At 38.7% G+C, this 15,493-nt stretch overlaps 2 protein-coding genes across 2 annotated transcripts in view; both read right to left on the reverse strand.

Annotated features, from left to right (window-relative positions):
• LOC105814674 (probable maltase-glucoamylase-like protein) overlaps positions 1–4,378 on the reverse strand; it is a gene marked incomplete at its 3' end in the record, with an annotated part of 80,548 nt that extends 76,170 nt beyond the window's left edge. Inside the window, exon 1 of the mRNA XM_012649741.1 lies at positions 4,170–4,378. Coding sequence (XP_012505195.1) covers positions 4,170–4,378 — 209 coding nt within the window. The remainder of the gene's footprint in view (positions 1–4,169) is intronic.
• Positions 4,379–10,114: 5,736 nt separating this feature from the next.
• The window catches only part of MGAM (maltase-glucoamylase), a 75,991-nt gene continuing 70,612 nt past the window's right edge, over positions 10,115–15,493 (reverse strand). Inside the window, exons 45-48 of the mRNA XM_012649792.1 lie at positions 14,575–14,663; positions 13,180–13,229; positions 12,412–12,582; positions 10,115–10,657 (exon numbers count right to left, since the gene is read on the reverse strand). Coding sequence (XP_012505246.1) covers positions 10,580–10,657; positions 12,412–12,582; positions 13,180–13,229; positions 14,575–14,663 — 388 coding nt within the window. The 3' untranslated portion in view covers positions 10,115–10,579. The remainder of the gene's footprint in view (positions 10,658–12,411; positions 12,583–13,179; positions 13,230–14,574; positions 14,664–15,493) is intronic.

Genomic DNA, 15,493 nt, shown 5'->3' on the forward strand with positions numbered 1-15,493 from the left:
CCTCCCCCTTCCCCAGCATCCAATAGATGTTGTTCTGATATGTGCATTTATGTGTTGATTAGTTAATACCAATTTGATGGTGAGTACAAATGAATTGTTCCACTTTTGAAATCTTAATCCCTACTTCTCATTTACTGGTCACAAGCTTATGTTGTTTACACTCTCATTGCCTTACTTCAATTTTTTCTTATTCTTTGATCACATCAAGGCTTCTGTTCTCTTTCCATTTCCGTTTAATCTCTGCCCCTCCTGGCTGTTACCCCTAACTGACCTGGGCCTTAGTATCTATTATTTAACTTGCCATTGCTCTCATCTTCCTAGTCCCCTGATCTGCTTACAGAATCTATAGAATGAGACCACCCATCCAAACATCTGCTTTCTGGGCTGATGCACCTGGCTCAAGGTAGATGTCACTGGGGCCCATAACCTCCCCAATAAATGGGCCTGCAAGCTGAATGAAGATCTTGCCAGCTTCTCTCATTTTTCATGGCAGCAATTTAAATAATTGATCCTTCTTTTCTAACCCAACCCCTATCATCTACACTCTTATTCTCACCCATTAACATCCCTGATGTCTATTTTTTTTTTTTCTTTTTTGAGGTAGAGTCTTGCTCTGTCACATGGGCTAGAGTACCGTGGTGTTAGCCTAGGTCACGGTAACCTCAAACTCCTGGGCTCAAGCGATCCTCCTGCCTCGGCCTCCCAGAGTGCTAGGATTACAGGTGTGAGCCACAGCCCCCAGCCCCAATGTCTGTTTTGAAAATAACTATTCTGCAGAAACTGTTTCATCTCCCTGCTTCTCTACCCAAGCTTTTCCATAAAAATTATCCATATCTAGCTAAATTATTATCTTTCCCCCCTGCTCTCAATGAGTTTTTCCTTTGCTCATTTAAGCATAATCCTTGCATCTATTCTCTAGATCTCATAGCCACTGAATTTCTCAAAAAGTTTTTTCCACCAATTATTCCTCCTCTTTCTTGTGTTATAAACCTCTCCCTCTGAATGTGTTTTTCCCCCTCATAAATATATTCTGAGTCACCCTAGGCTCTGTTGATGACTCTGTGTACTTCTCTAGGTACCATTAAAACTTTCTGTTTTCCTTTCACAGCTAACCTTCTGCAAAGATAACTCCACACCATCTGTATTCCCTTCCTCATTTATTATTGGCATGGCTTATATTTCCTGCATTTCACTAGAACTGCTCCTGCCAAGGCCACCAGTGACTTGGCTGAACACAATTGGCACTGTCCTAATCATCTAGCTCTATCAACCACTCCCTGCTCCTTGAAACTCTTGACCCGTGAATTCCTTGATATCATTCAGTCTTGGTTTTCCACCTATGCCCCTGGCTCCTCCCCTTTTCTTTGTAGTCTCCTAATTCATTAAATGTTGATATTCCTCATATTTTCATATAGGTCCTCTTTTTAAATTACATACTCTCCTTGATTGATTTCCACTACTCATGTAACTTCACATAACATCTAACAATAATCCAGCCTGTATTTCTAGCCCAGAGATTGAGATTCATATATTGAACTGCCTATCAGATGTCTTACTTGGATGTCCACAGACATCCAAATGCAACATAAAATCATCTCTCCCCACAGCCCCATCCTGACTTCTGCCAATTCTGCCAAATTAGCTTCTCCTCAAGTAATTAATACCTTGAGGAATAGCCACAATTAAAAAAAATAAACCCTTGAATCTTTTTTGACTCCTTTCTTTCTGTTAGTTCTCACAGCCAGTGACAAGTTCAGGCTACTTTCCCAGTATCACTGGGTCACTTTCCAAATGGCCCAACACAAATGGGGTCACTTGTATCTCTTATATTCAAGTCTTCAATGTATCTGTAAACAATCTAAAAACCCTTTAGTTATGTGAAACCTCCTAAGCCCAGCTATTTGGCCTCTCCTCCTTCCTATATTCCTGCTATATCAAACCAGTATTTATGCAGCAACAAACTATAAATCAATGTGGACAAATAATTTTTCCTCTTTTATTTTTTTTCTATTCATGACTTTATTTTTCTACTGGCTTGTACATTTTTTATTGATTCATAAAAGCTCTTTACATATTAAGGATATTAATTCTTTATCTGTCATATATGTTATATATGTAGCAATTATGGCTGCAACAAAAATTAATATATGGGTTTTGATTAAACTAAAAAGCTTCTGCACAACTAGAGAAACAGTCAACAGAGCATATAGACAATCTACAGAATGGGAGGAAATATTTGCAAGCTACACATCAGATAAAGGGCTAACATCCAGAATTTACAAAGAACTCAAGCAAATCAACAAGAAAAAAACAAACAACCCTATTATAAAGTGGGCAAAAGACATGAACAGAAGTTTTTCAAAAGAAGAAAGACAAGTCGCCAATAAACATATGAAAAAATGCTCAACATCGTTAATCATCAGGGGAATGCAAATTAAAACCACAATGAGCTATCACCTTACTCCTCTTAGAATGGCTTTTATTAAAAAGTCCAAAAACAATAGATGCTGGCATGGATGCAGAGAGAAAGGAATGCTTCTACACTGTAGCTGGGACTGCAAATTAGAACAGCCCTTATGGAAAATAGTATGGAGATTCCTAAAAGTACTAAAAGTAGAGCTACCATTTAATCCAGCAATCCCACTATTGGGTATCTACCCAAAGGAAAAGAAGACTTTGCATGCAAAAGACACATGTGCTGGAATATTTATTGTAGCACAATTCACAGTTGCAAAGAGTGGAATCAACCCAAGAGCACTCTTTTGTTTTTAGTGTTTATTTTGCTTCTCCTTTTACTTTAAATTTCCTACATTCCTGCTCTTCTCAACTCTTCCTCAATTATGTGATCATTTCTACAAATATTTTTATATAAGTATATAGCTTCAATTTTAATTGAGGCCACCTTTAGTTTAACGTGTAATAATTAAAGAAAAGGAGAACTTTACACTTTAATATTAAAGTATAGGTAAGGAACAAGGCTCCGCAGATAATTTGCCAAGAGTGGTTTAGGAAGAACCCTTAGCTCTTGGCAAAACAGGGTTTGGGATTGAAATTGGGGTTTGTTAGCTATTCTTTGCTATTTACCTAAATCTATCAGATGTCTCTCTGATAGTCTAAATTATTTTTAAAAATTTACTCTAATCCCCATAAAATATATATCATATTACTATATTCTCATAAAATCTTTTCATCGAAGTTGATCAAACATCATGATTCCCATTTTATAGATGAGTATAAAGGAATTTTGTCTAACTATGGTGAGTGATAAAACTGAGGCAAACACTGAGAGCCACTGCTTTTATAAACTAGTACTTGAGTATACTCTCTCCACAGTGTCTCCCAGGCTGCAGAGACTAAAGACCTAGAGGATAAATGTCCCATAGTGAAGGAAGTGTGAGTGACCCACTACGGAGGTAGAATGGTATGTATGTACATGTATGTATGTACATGTACATATGTACAAGACTTTGTGTCTTATGCAGACAGCCCACATGTTTTCCCAAAACATGTTTTCCCCAAACACGTTTTCCAACAATTAGCCTTCTTCTCCAAGTATTGTTTCTCTCCATAGGGAGATTTTTTTTCTTTCCAGACTCTACAAATCAGAAGGAGGCACCTCTTTCACAGTTCCTTAATCCTCCTGAGGGAGCAGGTTCAACACCAGGGCTCAGGAAGTTCAGGAACACTCTGGAGACAACCTCAGGCGTTCTCCTGCCATAGGTGCTATTGTCATTCAGGCAGAGGAGTGGGGATTCCTGAAGGTAGAAATTCTTCGCCGCTCAAAAACCCTCCCGCTTAAAGCTGGAACACATTCACCTTCCTCCAAATCAAGGCTACCTTCAGCTAGTTTCCAGAAAAATCTCACCTGTTTGTTCTGTCCTTGGTTTCTCCCAGTGAGAGAGGAGCACCTCACACTAAACCCTCCCCATCTGTCCTCCAAACACTGAAACACACACACACACACACACACACACACACACACACACCCCCCTCCACTCCATGCACTGTCCCATCCTCACTCCTCATCCTCTACAGAGAAGAAAATATCAGGGGCAGAAGAAAAGTATGGGCAACCAAATCAGTTAACAGAGCAGGAGACAGGAAAATTTACAAAGAGAAAGAGACGCCACTTGGTTAAAGCACCACTTGCATGGGGGAACAGTACTTACCTCATAGCCTTGTCTTCTTCTTTGCTGTGTCTGTCCCTCAGTGATCCATGAGGAGCACTGAGCAAAGGTGGCTGGGTCGATGTAGACAGTTTCTGCCACAATTGATTTATGGCCCTATAAAGTTGACAGCAATCGGAGGAGGGGAGTTCATTTTCCAACAGATCACGAAAGGGACCTTGTTCTCCCTGTGGCGTAGGGGAAAGCTCCATTTGTTAATAAAAGGAGAAGTTGGCTTTTTTCCCCTAACAGTCGTCCCCGCTCTGTGCGCCTGTTCATATCTGATTACTTTGCCTGTCACATTATATTATGCTTCTTTGTCTGCCCACGTAGCCTAAAGGGCTCAAGAGCCAGCATCTTGTCCCTCTTCTTCACTCTGCCCAATATGCACAGATATTTTAAATATACGGCTATTTGCTGAATAAATAAAGAAGGAATAGCTCTTGGTTCATCACATTTTTCCTTTCTCCATTTTTGTCCTCAAAAGTTCTCTTGGTATAACTCAGCTTTTCATTAATTCAAACAAGCCTTTCCATCAGTTATTCTCAGTAAGTGAGGCACTGTTAAAACAGAAACTGTATAATGTGGGCAGACACCTCTAGTGGATGTTCGTCATGTTCTTTGATGGCTCAGCACCTTTCAATAACTCTTGTTATATTTAAATTTACTTAAAGAACTTCTCACCTTGTGAATTCTGCCTTCCCAAAGAAGCAACTGGAAATTCTCCTTCACAGCCTCTCCTTCAGCCAAGGTTGAGGCAAGCGCCTGGGCCTGGCCATTGAGATATGCCTGCGAGTGATTTAGACCCAGAAGAAAGCGCAGAGAAAGAGGTACTATGTGGAATTCAGGATGCTGACGCCATAGCACGTTTCAGAGGCAGCAGGGACAAGCATAGTGGCATCTGTGCTCAGTATTGGGGCACAAGCTGCTAAGGGCAGTGGCAGTAGAATCCCCCACACGGTAACCTGGGTGTTGTCCCTAGACACATAGCCAGCAAACTTCACTCTCTAGCCCTCCTATAGTTTCAATGAACACTAATATGTTTTAAAAATTTCTACTTAAGCTGGTTAAAGTAGGGTTTTTTTAATTGAGATATAATTTACATACCTTTTTAAAGATTACATACCCTTTTAAAGAATACAATCCAGTGTTTTCTAGTACATTGACAAAGTTGTACAACTGTCACCACCATCTAATTCCAGAACATTTGATCACCCCCAAAAGAAATTATATACTCATTAGTTGCCACTTAGCATTTTCCTCTCCCCTTATTCCTGCAACCAGTGATTTACTTTCTATTTTCATGGATTTCCCTATTCCTAACATTTTATACAGATGGAATCGTACAATACTTGGCCATTTGTGTCTGGCTTCTTTTACTTGTCATAATGTTTTCAAAGTTCATCCATGTTGTTGCAGGTATCAGTATTTTATTCCTTTTTATTTCTGGATAATATCTATCATATGAATGTTCCACATTTTGTTTTTCCATGTATCAGTTGATATACATCTGAGTTGTTTCCACTTTGGGGCTATTATAAGAACACTGCTATGAGCATGCATGTGCATTTCACAGTCCCATATGAGGGTAGAGAGGGTTCTTTTGATGGCATCTAAGAACCATAAATAATAATGCCCATGGTAGTCCTCCATGTTTGCTTCAAAGGCTTAGTATATGGGAAAGTGCACACACACACACACACACACACACACACACACACAGAGAGAGAGAGAGAGAGAGAGAGAGAGAGAGAGAGAGAGAGAGAAAGCTTCCAGATTTCTGCATTTATGAACTCCTGGAAAGACAAATCCACCTTATATTTTGCTTCAAAATATTTTTTGACCCAAAAAGGCAGGATAGCTCAAAGTGGAGGCTTATGGTTATAGGTGGGTTTAAAGATTCTTTCATTTATAATTGGATGAAGAAATAAAACTTTGTCTAAAGGCTTGAACTGTTTTAACTTAAGGATGTCTGTTAATCAGAGACAATCCATTGGACACTTACCAAAACTCAAGTCATTTATTAAGTAAATTGATGGCCTTCAGGTGTGGTTTAAGTTTTGTCTTGTACAGCTTAGCCTGCTAATGATTTAGTATCTTATTGTTATAAAGAATATCTCCAAAAAGGGAAGGTGTACGATAAAGCATGTCTGACCTCCCTTCTCATGGCCAGCAACCCAGCTTTACAGTTTTTCTGGGGTCCCCTTGGCCAAGAGGGGTTCCATTCTTTCACCTGGGGGGCTTAAGATTTTATTTTAGTTCATATACTTTACTCTTAACTCCCCACATGCTGCGCACATCTGTGACATCATTCATGCTACAGTGGTAACTGACAACACCTAATCTATAAGCCATTTCCTAAAGTGCAGAAAATGGCTAATTTTCACCATCCCTTCTTGCTGACTAGCACCTGGAAGATATTGGGTCACATGCCAGTGTTGACCAGTGAGAAAGTAACAGAGCCACTCTGAAGCAAAGAGACAAGCATGGGACCCTATATCTGCCTGTTGTCTATTAGTAAGAAGGCACCATAAAGTTAGGTACTGGCAGAGCTCAAACAGTTATCAAAGCAAGCAGAGGGTTGGAATCAACAGATCAGAAACCAATAACGCGTATGACCCTGAACTTCCAGAGCACCATCCTCCAAGGCCAGAGGCAAAACTCTCAATGACCCTGCTGCAATGACGAGAAGCTGGGAATGTTGGTGAGACCCTGATGATATCTGCCAAGGCCAACACAACCTTATCTTTGTAGGGACATATGACAACTAATGTTATGACATTAATCGGAAAAGAAATAGATTTCCTCCTATTTCAGTGAAAGGGTTTGGGATTGTTATTCTTCATTTGGGCACACCTATGAAGAAATACAGTAAAATTATGTGATCTGGAGCACAGTGAATATGTCAAAAAGTAAGACCTCAACCTTTCCCTGAGTAGCTGGTCAGGAGTTAAAAGTGCAGGTCCATGTTGTAGGGGCTGCTCTGGGGCAGCTGCAAATGGATCTGGCTCAGTATAACGTGATTCTCCAGCTGTGGTCTGAGGAGCAACCTCTGAGGGTCCTCGAGGCCCTTTTCAGTGGGGTCGTGAGGGAAAACTATTTTCATGAAAATACTAAAAAGATATTTGGCCTTTTAACTTACTTTCTCTCATCAGCATACAGTGGAGATTTCCAGAGGCTATATGACACGTGATATTACAGAAGATTGAACACAGAAGCAGAAATTGGAATCCAGCTTTCTTCTATTAAGCCAGACTTTAAAGAGACTTGCAAAAGTGTAATATAATGCTACCCTTCCAACACTTTTTTTAAAAAAAATATAGTCAGTTTAATTAATAATAGGAGAAATATTAATAGATTAATAATAAGAAAAAAAGCTCTTGGGATCTTCAATAACTTCTTAAGAGTGTAAAGAAGTCCTGGGACCAAAATGTTTGAGGACTGCTGATAAATATATATTTTTAAAATTCTTTTTTAAAATGGGATTCCAATACATAAATAAGTGATTGACTGAAGCCGGGATGGGGAGCTCAGAACCCTGCCAAGCTGCCTTCTCCCTGGGGCTCTGCACAGCTCCATGGTATGAAAATCACAGCTTTAGTCTGACGCCAGCATTTTGCAGATGAGGAAACCTGATCCCGGAGAGACAGAGTGACTTAACCAAGTCTCCTGACCCTAGAGATTGCTTATAAGTTTGTCTCCCTCAAAGGAAAATAGCATAGAATGCCCCTACCAGTGGACTTAACGCCTGTGATGGGGAGGGGCAGGAAGCAACCGCACACTTAAGAGCTGGATACCTCTGTTCCAGCGAGAGAAATTAAGGGAGCCACAGACCCAGCTGCTCCATCGACCTTTCCCAGAGCTGCCATGGATCTTTCTAATTCTAGACTGATGATCTCCAAGTCCTTGTGGAGCTGGCTTCTTAGAAGCCAAAAGTGTCTTGTATACTTAAAAATTCCTAAGGGAGTAGATTTTAAGTGTTGTTTCCACAAAAAAATAAGCGTGTGAGGTAATAGACATATTAATTAGCTTGATTTAGCCATTCTACAATGATATATATAGAGAGAGCAACATCACATTACATACCATAACTATATAAAATTTTTATTTATTAACTAAAAAGTTAATTAATTAATTTTTTTTTTTAAAAAGCTAAAAGTGAATGCAAGGGACACAAAACAGACTGACACTTGGGAGCTCTCGGGACAGCTACGACTGCACAGAGTCTCAGTTGCTAAGCTGGAGTCTGGAAAGCTGACATATCACAGGGAACAAGGGTATAACTTAGAGAGTCTGTGAACATAAAAAGGAAAAATACATCTTTTTTTCATTAACTTTTGAATGAAATTTAGCATTTCGCTAGCCTATGAATGTAGACAGAGCACAGTAACTTTGGCAGGACACATGAGTTTGTCAAAAATGGAATCACAGAGATTTCTGTATCACATTATAAAATTATAGTAGATATCTCAAAATATTGTTCATGCTGATCATTACATAGAAATTACGGCATTGTTAGTTCCACCGTTGCATCTTTTTATTTAATTTCATAATGAAAAGGAAACCACACCACCTATGTTACTATATCAATTTTTTTAAATATTTGGATAAGTATATTTTAATATAATAGCTTTCCTTTGAAATAGTACGCATTTTACTTTATGCATTTTAAAACATTGTTTTGAGGATGGATTTCAGAGGTTTCACATGGCTACCAATGGGGTCCCTGACACTACAAATGTTCCAAACCCCTACAGGCCTCACAGGGCCTTGGCCATCAGAATTTTGCAGTCAGAACGCTTCTCCTTGAGCAACTTGTGGCAACCAGGGCCAACTTCCACCAATATATCCTTGATGGTAACATAACATATTTCTTAAATATCAAGTAAGTATTGCTTTCATCCTTCCTGAGTTGATTAGAAGAGAGCTGACAAGTTTTGATACAAGGATTCCCATGGTTGCTTTTCCATGTTTCACTAGTTTCCTAATTAGATCAGGCCCTTATCCAAAAGCCCTTTATTGTGATAAGTAGAACATTAAGCCAATTGAACAATATTGTTTATCTGTATCCTTATGCAGGTGCTGACACATAAGTGACTTCCTGGTATATAAGAAAAGAAGAAAATATAGGGAAGAAGACACAGAGAAGAAGACACATTCTTTTCAAACACACTCATTTTCAACTTGTTTTCAAGTAACACTAAAAGTAAATATCTCTGTTGAACAATAACGTATAATTTCTTTATCCCAAATTTTAGCCCTTTAGTGTTTTAACCAATAGTGTTGCAACTCATATTTTTGCCAAAATTGATATTTTAGTAAATATAGTAACTGCTATGACAAATAAAGCAACAGTCCAAGTACACCCTTCCATAAACCTACATCTTAGGAAAGACTCATTGCAGAGATGTAAGGAGAAGGGTAGGTAATCATAAATCTGATAGTCCCCTCAGTGGGTTAGACTGCAGGTGCTCCGATGCCGAAGAAAACCAGAAATACCAAGAGTTTATTGAACAAGAATAACCCTTAACCCAAACAGAGATTACTCATGGTCCAAACATTCAAAATCTCTTGCAAATTCACTTGTTTTATTTGTCTATTACATACAAATTGCATGTGTTTGTGTGAACTGTGGCTTTGTACATTAGGCACAAAGTAGAGAAATAAGATTTATACATTTTAAAGCACACTACTAAGATAATAACTTATTTTTTACATCCAAACTCTTTCATTCACCTTAAATCTCATCCTGTCCTCTTTTCCCATATGTTAAGGATTTCCCCCAGCCCCTCTTCTCTCTTTTAAGTGAGTTAACTCTTCTTTTCTCCTCCCCACAAGGTCACTATTCCTAATAATTTTACATTATGTTCTTAACTGTGATCACTTTTATCAACATCTTTTGTTTACTTTTATCTTTCCTGCCTACCTTTCCTTACATTTGCCTTTTTTTCCCCTTAAATCATGCTCTCATATTGTTCCCTTTTACTCATTACCAACGAGCAGATGTTCTTTCTGGATACTTTCTTGAGGTGCTCATTAGTTTCAAGACCTGGAACTTTCATGGAAAAATTTCACTTGTGTATCTAGCAAAAGAGTGAGGCCCATTCCATGATTATACACATGTACATAATGCACACATACACCCCAGTTCATCTTCAGTAAATGTCATATGATGAACCATTGGTACCATACTAATCACATAGAGACATTAAGATAACCCATAGATTTTCCACACTTCCCTAGTGTCTATCCCACAGGGGCTAAGATTTCACCTTTAAGATTCACAGACAAAACATACAACAAAATTAATAAAATATTTTACCCTCAGCAGGCGTGAACCAATTAGCAACACACAATAATTTTATCCGTATGAAACATAAGTAGTTTCAATGTTAAGATCTTGCTCTAAAAATTCACAGAGTGCTGCTCCATGTCAAGGAAAGGAAATTATGTAGGCTGATGTTTCTGTCGGTCACATCAATGCTTAACACCTATTGGAAACCAAAGGAAAAATATTGGGCATCTGCTCTTGAAATATCCTGCACACAAATAAATCAGGTGCAAGTCAATGGTCCATATAACCCATTAATACTTTCACATTTTATTGCCTAGATAACAGACTGTCCTCAAATTTTTAAGTGAGGAGGGTGCTTCCTCACTTCTTAGGATACAAAGATTATCTCAGTGATAGGCACAGGCCTCTATAATAAATAACACGATATGTAAACACTGCAGAGAAACAACTGCACAGAAAAACTGGAGAGAATGTCCTTTTTCCCATTCTTCCAAAGTGTTGATTTTCCTTGAAGCCATCTTTTTATTTCCTCCTCTTATTTCCTCATAGCACCCCAATGATTGCCAGTAAGAGTTCAATATTCCTGCCTTTTAATAAGCAAATACTTCCCAGAAGGTTTCACTGTGTGTGCAGGCATTAACTTGTATGTCAGCCCATGAGTTGGTCAGCAAGAGAATTGGGCAAAGTCTTTTAGGAGTTATTGGCAAGATTGGGAAAGTTGATTGATAAGAAAACCACAAGTATGAGGAAATGCAAAACTGAAAGAAAACTTTTGCTTCAGGCCTAAGTAACAGGAAGAATTAAGAAGAAAAATACTTCAGGAAGAAGCAAAAAGTAAGCACACAAGGAAGAAAAGGTCCCATTTACTACCAGGATGATAAGTGTTGAGATCACTACACTGCATTAATCCCGAGGTGCAGATTTTTCACATACTTAACATTCGTGAGACCAGAATGTATCTTGTAATCAACAGCCTCAGAGTTACTACAAGCCAGGTCATGCTCATGACGTAATTGTTATTGTCTGTGCCTGTGTGAATTCCAATGCTATTACCAGTATTATGAACGAATGGACTACAAAACTATTTAAAGATTATTTTAGGAAGGAATAGGCAATAAAATCAAGAAAGTACTAGAACGAAAACTTGTATAATGTGTTAGTGTCTTGCGAGAAAATCTCACAGACAATAGTGGAAGAATTTTTATGAAATGCTAAAGCACCAACACCCCTGGTAGTACAAAGGAAGTATCTTAGATTTGTAGCATGTATCTTTCTTTTAAACAATAATAAATACAGTAATAAAATATTTAAATAATAAAAGAAAAATATGTGCTATGAATTGGTTAAGGTAGTTCTAAGGCTTCTTCACAGTCAGGTTCTATCTCTTCTAAATCACTTTGATGCAGAATCATCAATGTATGTCCTCTCAACATTTTTCTCTGTATTATCACTTAAAATATTAAAATATGCAGATAAGAATATATGCCTAAGTAAGTTTCCAAAAGCTTTCTGTTAGTTTAAAATAAAAAATTTGAGTGATAGTAACATGTTATAGCACAGTTTTTCATCCTCTTATCTCTCTTTGTGGTGCATGAAATAATGGAGCAACTTTTAACTGATGATGTCATAGTTGATGAAATATGCTGGTTCAAGCTGTTTGGAAAGTTGATCTCTGAGGCAGAGCTGAGGGAATGAAGACAAAGTTTTACATAGGTTTACAGACAAGAAGACAAACACAGAAAGTAAGAATTCAGACCCTTGATTCCAAATGATGATAAACCATGAATTTTCTCTTTATCTCCATGCTATCCATTCCTAACACAATGAAAACAGAGGGATTCCTCAAGGGCTTTGCAGGAGAGGGTGTCACCTGGAGGGGAAACAATCAGCCACTGCGCTAGGCACATTAGAGCTGGGAAACACCATTCGAACTTCTCACTGGTCACAAACCTGGGTAGTGGAGTTGTTGTTGAAGGGGGGTGTTATGACCGCGCTGCTCACAGAGATGCTGACGCTGGTGATGGGGATGCTGCCCACTCCCCAGATTTCAATGTAGCCCAGTTTCAAAGGGTTTGTATCGACGATGTAATTGTTGAAAATTACATGACTCTGCAGTGTATTCTGCCAAATTGTAGATAAAAGAAACCATGGGGGGAAAAATAGAAGAATTAGTTCACATTTTCCCCAACCTCTTTTTAGGAACAAATGTAGGTAATGCAGTAAGACAATTGCAGCATCACCATCTTGTGCTTTTGGATGGTGGGGGCCATGATTTCAACACTCTATCTCCTATTGCCAACTACCATCCACTTTGCACTGACAAGCACCTGCAGGATCTCTAGTAAGAGACAGATTGCCGTGAACTCTACAAGAGACAAAAATCTTAACTATCAAAAAATTTGTATTCTATAGGTGGAGAAGCCACAAAATGTGCAGACCATTCCAAGGCAACTTAGGAATAAGGGTAGATAACATAGAAACCATCTGTCTATCTGTGAAGTGATAAACTGGAATAATGATCATTACTGATGAGATGTGAATAGGTTTATTCCGGGAGCACAGTAAATCCCCATTTGAAGTCTGGAGGAATGTAAGGATGTGAATTAGCAAGACAAGCAATGAAGGAGTTCTAGGCAGCGTTTTACGCCCTTATGATATTCGGCATCCTACTAAACCAATAGAGCTCTCTTCTCTCTCCATGGTATCACTCACACTCACCTGGCTGGCAGAAAACTTAGCCAAGTAATAGAGTCCTTTTTCGTAGGTATCTGCAAACAAACAACAAGATAAACATGGGCTGGACCTATGCATAGCCTACTTGTCTTGGTTGAGATTATTTTTGTTTTTATTTTATTTTTCTTCTTTACTGAGTTCCATTTTGTAATTTAAGTCCTCTTCCTAGAGATCAATCACTCTTAAACAAACTTTGGTTTATACAAAATGTTTTAAATGAGTGTGTACAGATGTAGCTGTCTGACAAGTCACCTCATGTGACACAGGTTCCTAACGCCATTCTTAAGCCACTTCTCTTCCTTGTGGTCTACCATTCCAACATCGTCCTCGTTGCCTCAGAATTCCCAGATTCCTTTTGCTAGATCTATGCATCTGTGCACACACATGGATACACACACACATACACAAACACCAAGTCTGGGTGGGTTTACTTTGAGGGGTATTAGTCAATTTTTAAAATGTGATTTCCAGAGAACAAATGAAACCAAAGGAATGCTTTCTCGGTCCTTGTCCTTAGTGTACGCCACAGGCCCAGGGAGAATATGAAGTGCAGCATATCTGGTGAAGGTGGACTGATCAGGAGGTCTATTTTAGGTATTCCCATCCTATCCCCCGCCCTCATGGCTTTCTCACTCTTCCCCATGTGCCAGCCTTTTTCTAATTTACTCACCACTCAATCAGTAGCCACTGGATGGCTACCCTCTAGAACTGTGCTGTGCAAGACAGTAGCTGTTAGCAAAATGTAGCTGTTTAAATTTAAGTTAATTAAAATTGAATAAAATTAAAAATTCAGTTCCTCAGATGCACTTGTCAGATCTCAAGTGCTCGACAGCCACCTATGGCTGGTAGCTACGATATTGGACAGCAGAAGATATAGAACATTTTCTTCACTGCAAAAAGTTTCATCAGACGGCACTGGTCTAGAAACAACGAGTGTTGCTTGAGCCATCCTCCTAAGAGTTTACCAATTCCCGTGAACTCCTCATGGAAAATTTCCCAAATAAACAACACAACTGAGAGAGGCATCATCCCTTTTACTGGGACAGTTGGCCATGTAATTAGGGAATGTGCTCTTGACCATAAATCATAGGAAAGTTTATCTAAGCTGGCTACAAATAAACTCTCCCTATGGCTCCCATTCTTCTGCCTTTGACAATGGATTAGGATGGTTGAGTAACGGTGACAGAGTCAGAACTAAGCCTCATTTACATGAGGCATTGGATCATGTACAATATGGAATATACACTTGAAGTAATGAACGACTATATTTAAAAATGCAAAATTGTTTTAATGTGGAAAAGGCTTTTAAAAGCGGGCCTGTAAGATACCCAGGAATGTAGTCGATGCTACTGGCATGAATCCCAGGCAACCCCTACTCACCAATGCTTTGCCCATCATCCCAGAAGAGCCAGCCCTCAGCAGCGCCCTCATCATCCAAGGCAACCTTGAAGCCCATGAAATTCTGGCGGCTGCAGTGAGGTAGGAGAAAGGCATTAGCTAAAAATAAACCCACAGCCACAAACTGAGAGTTTTCATAAAAATGTAAAGGCCCAAAAGAAAGTACTTCATGGGATAAAGACCAGGTATTCAGATTCAAGAGATTTGTGACCTAGTTCTAGTTCTGTCTCCATCTAGCTGTAGGACTTCATATCATGAATGAATGAATGCATCAATTAGAGGGAATACTTCTTTAAGGCTTGTAAAGACACTATAATCAAACTTACTTGGTCCTTTTTTTCCCCTGTATGAGGAAAATTCTGTTGCTGAAATCTCTCTGTTTTCATGACCTAATTTCCTCAAACATATACAGTGAGTTCTATTTTCAAATGTCTTAAGTTCTTCAGTTTTTATTTGAATCTTCGGAATCAAATGAGTAGGGAGTCTAAGAATTTTAGGACTGATATCCAACAGACATGGATTTTAGTCCCTGGTCATCTATTTACCAGCTGTGTGACTGAGTAAATCACTTAAGCCTCTGTGCTCATCTGTGAAATGGGCATAATAACTGTAACTACCTCACAGAATTATTTTCTCCTTTTTTTAAGGAAAAATATATAATCTCCCAATAGAAATTTCCATATCTATACAGTTCTAGGCACAGAGCAATCATTCACTTGATATTAGTTATTATTAATTATTATACAAACTTAGGTCTAGAATTTTACAATCTTGTATATGAGGAATCTCAGCCTCAGGCATCAGTTGTGATATGGTGGAAACAACTTTTCAGCAATAGTTTTCTTAGGAAAGAGTCTATTAGATCTGATACTCTTCTAAAACCATCATAAGTCATGGTTGC

The sequence above is a fragment of the Propithecus coquereli genome, unplaced genomic scaffold, assembly GCF_000956105.1.
Source record: "Propithecus coquereli isolate 6110/MARCELLA unplaced genomic scaffold, Pcoq_1.0 Scaffold302, whole genome shotgun sequence".
In the NCBI taxonomy this organism is placed as follows: Eukaryota; Metazoa; Chordata; class Mammalia; order Primates; family Indriidae; genus Propithecus; species Propithecus coquereli.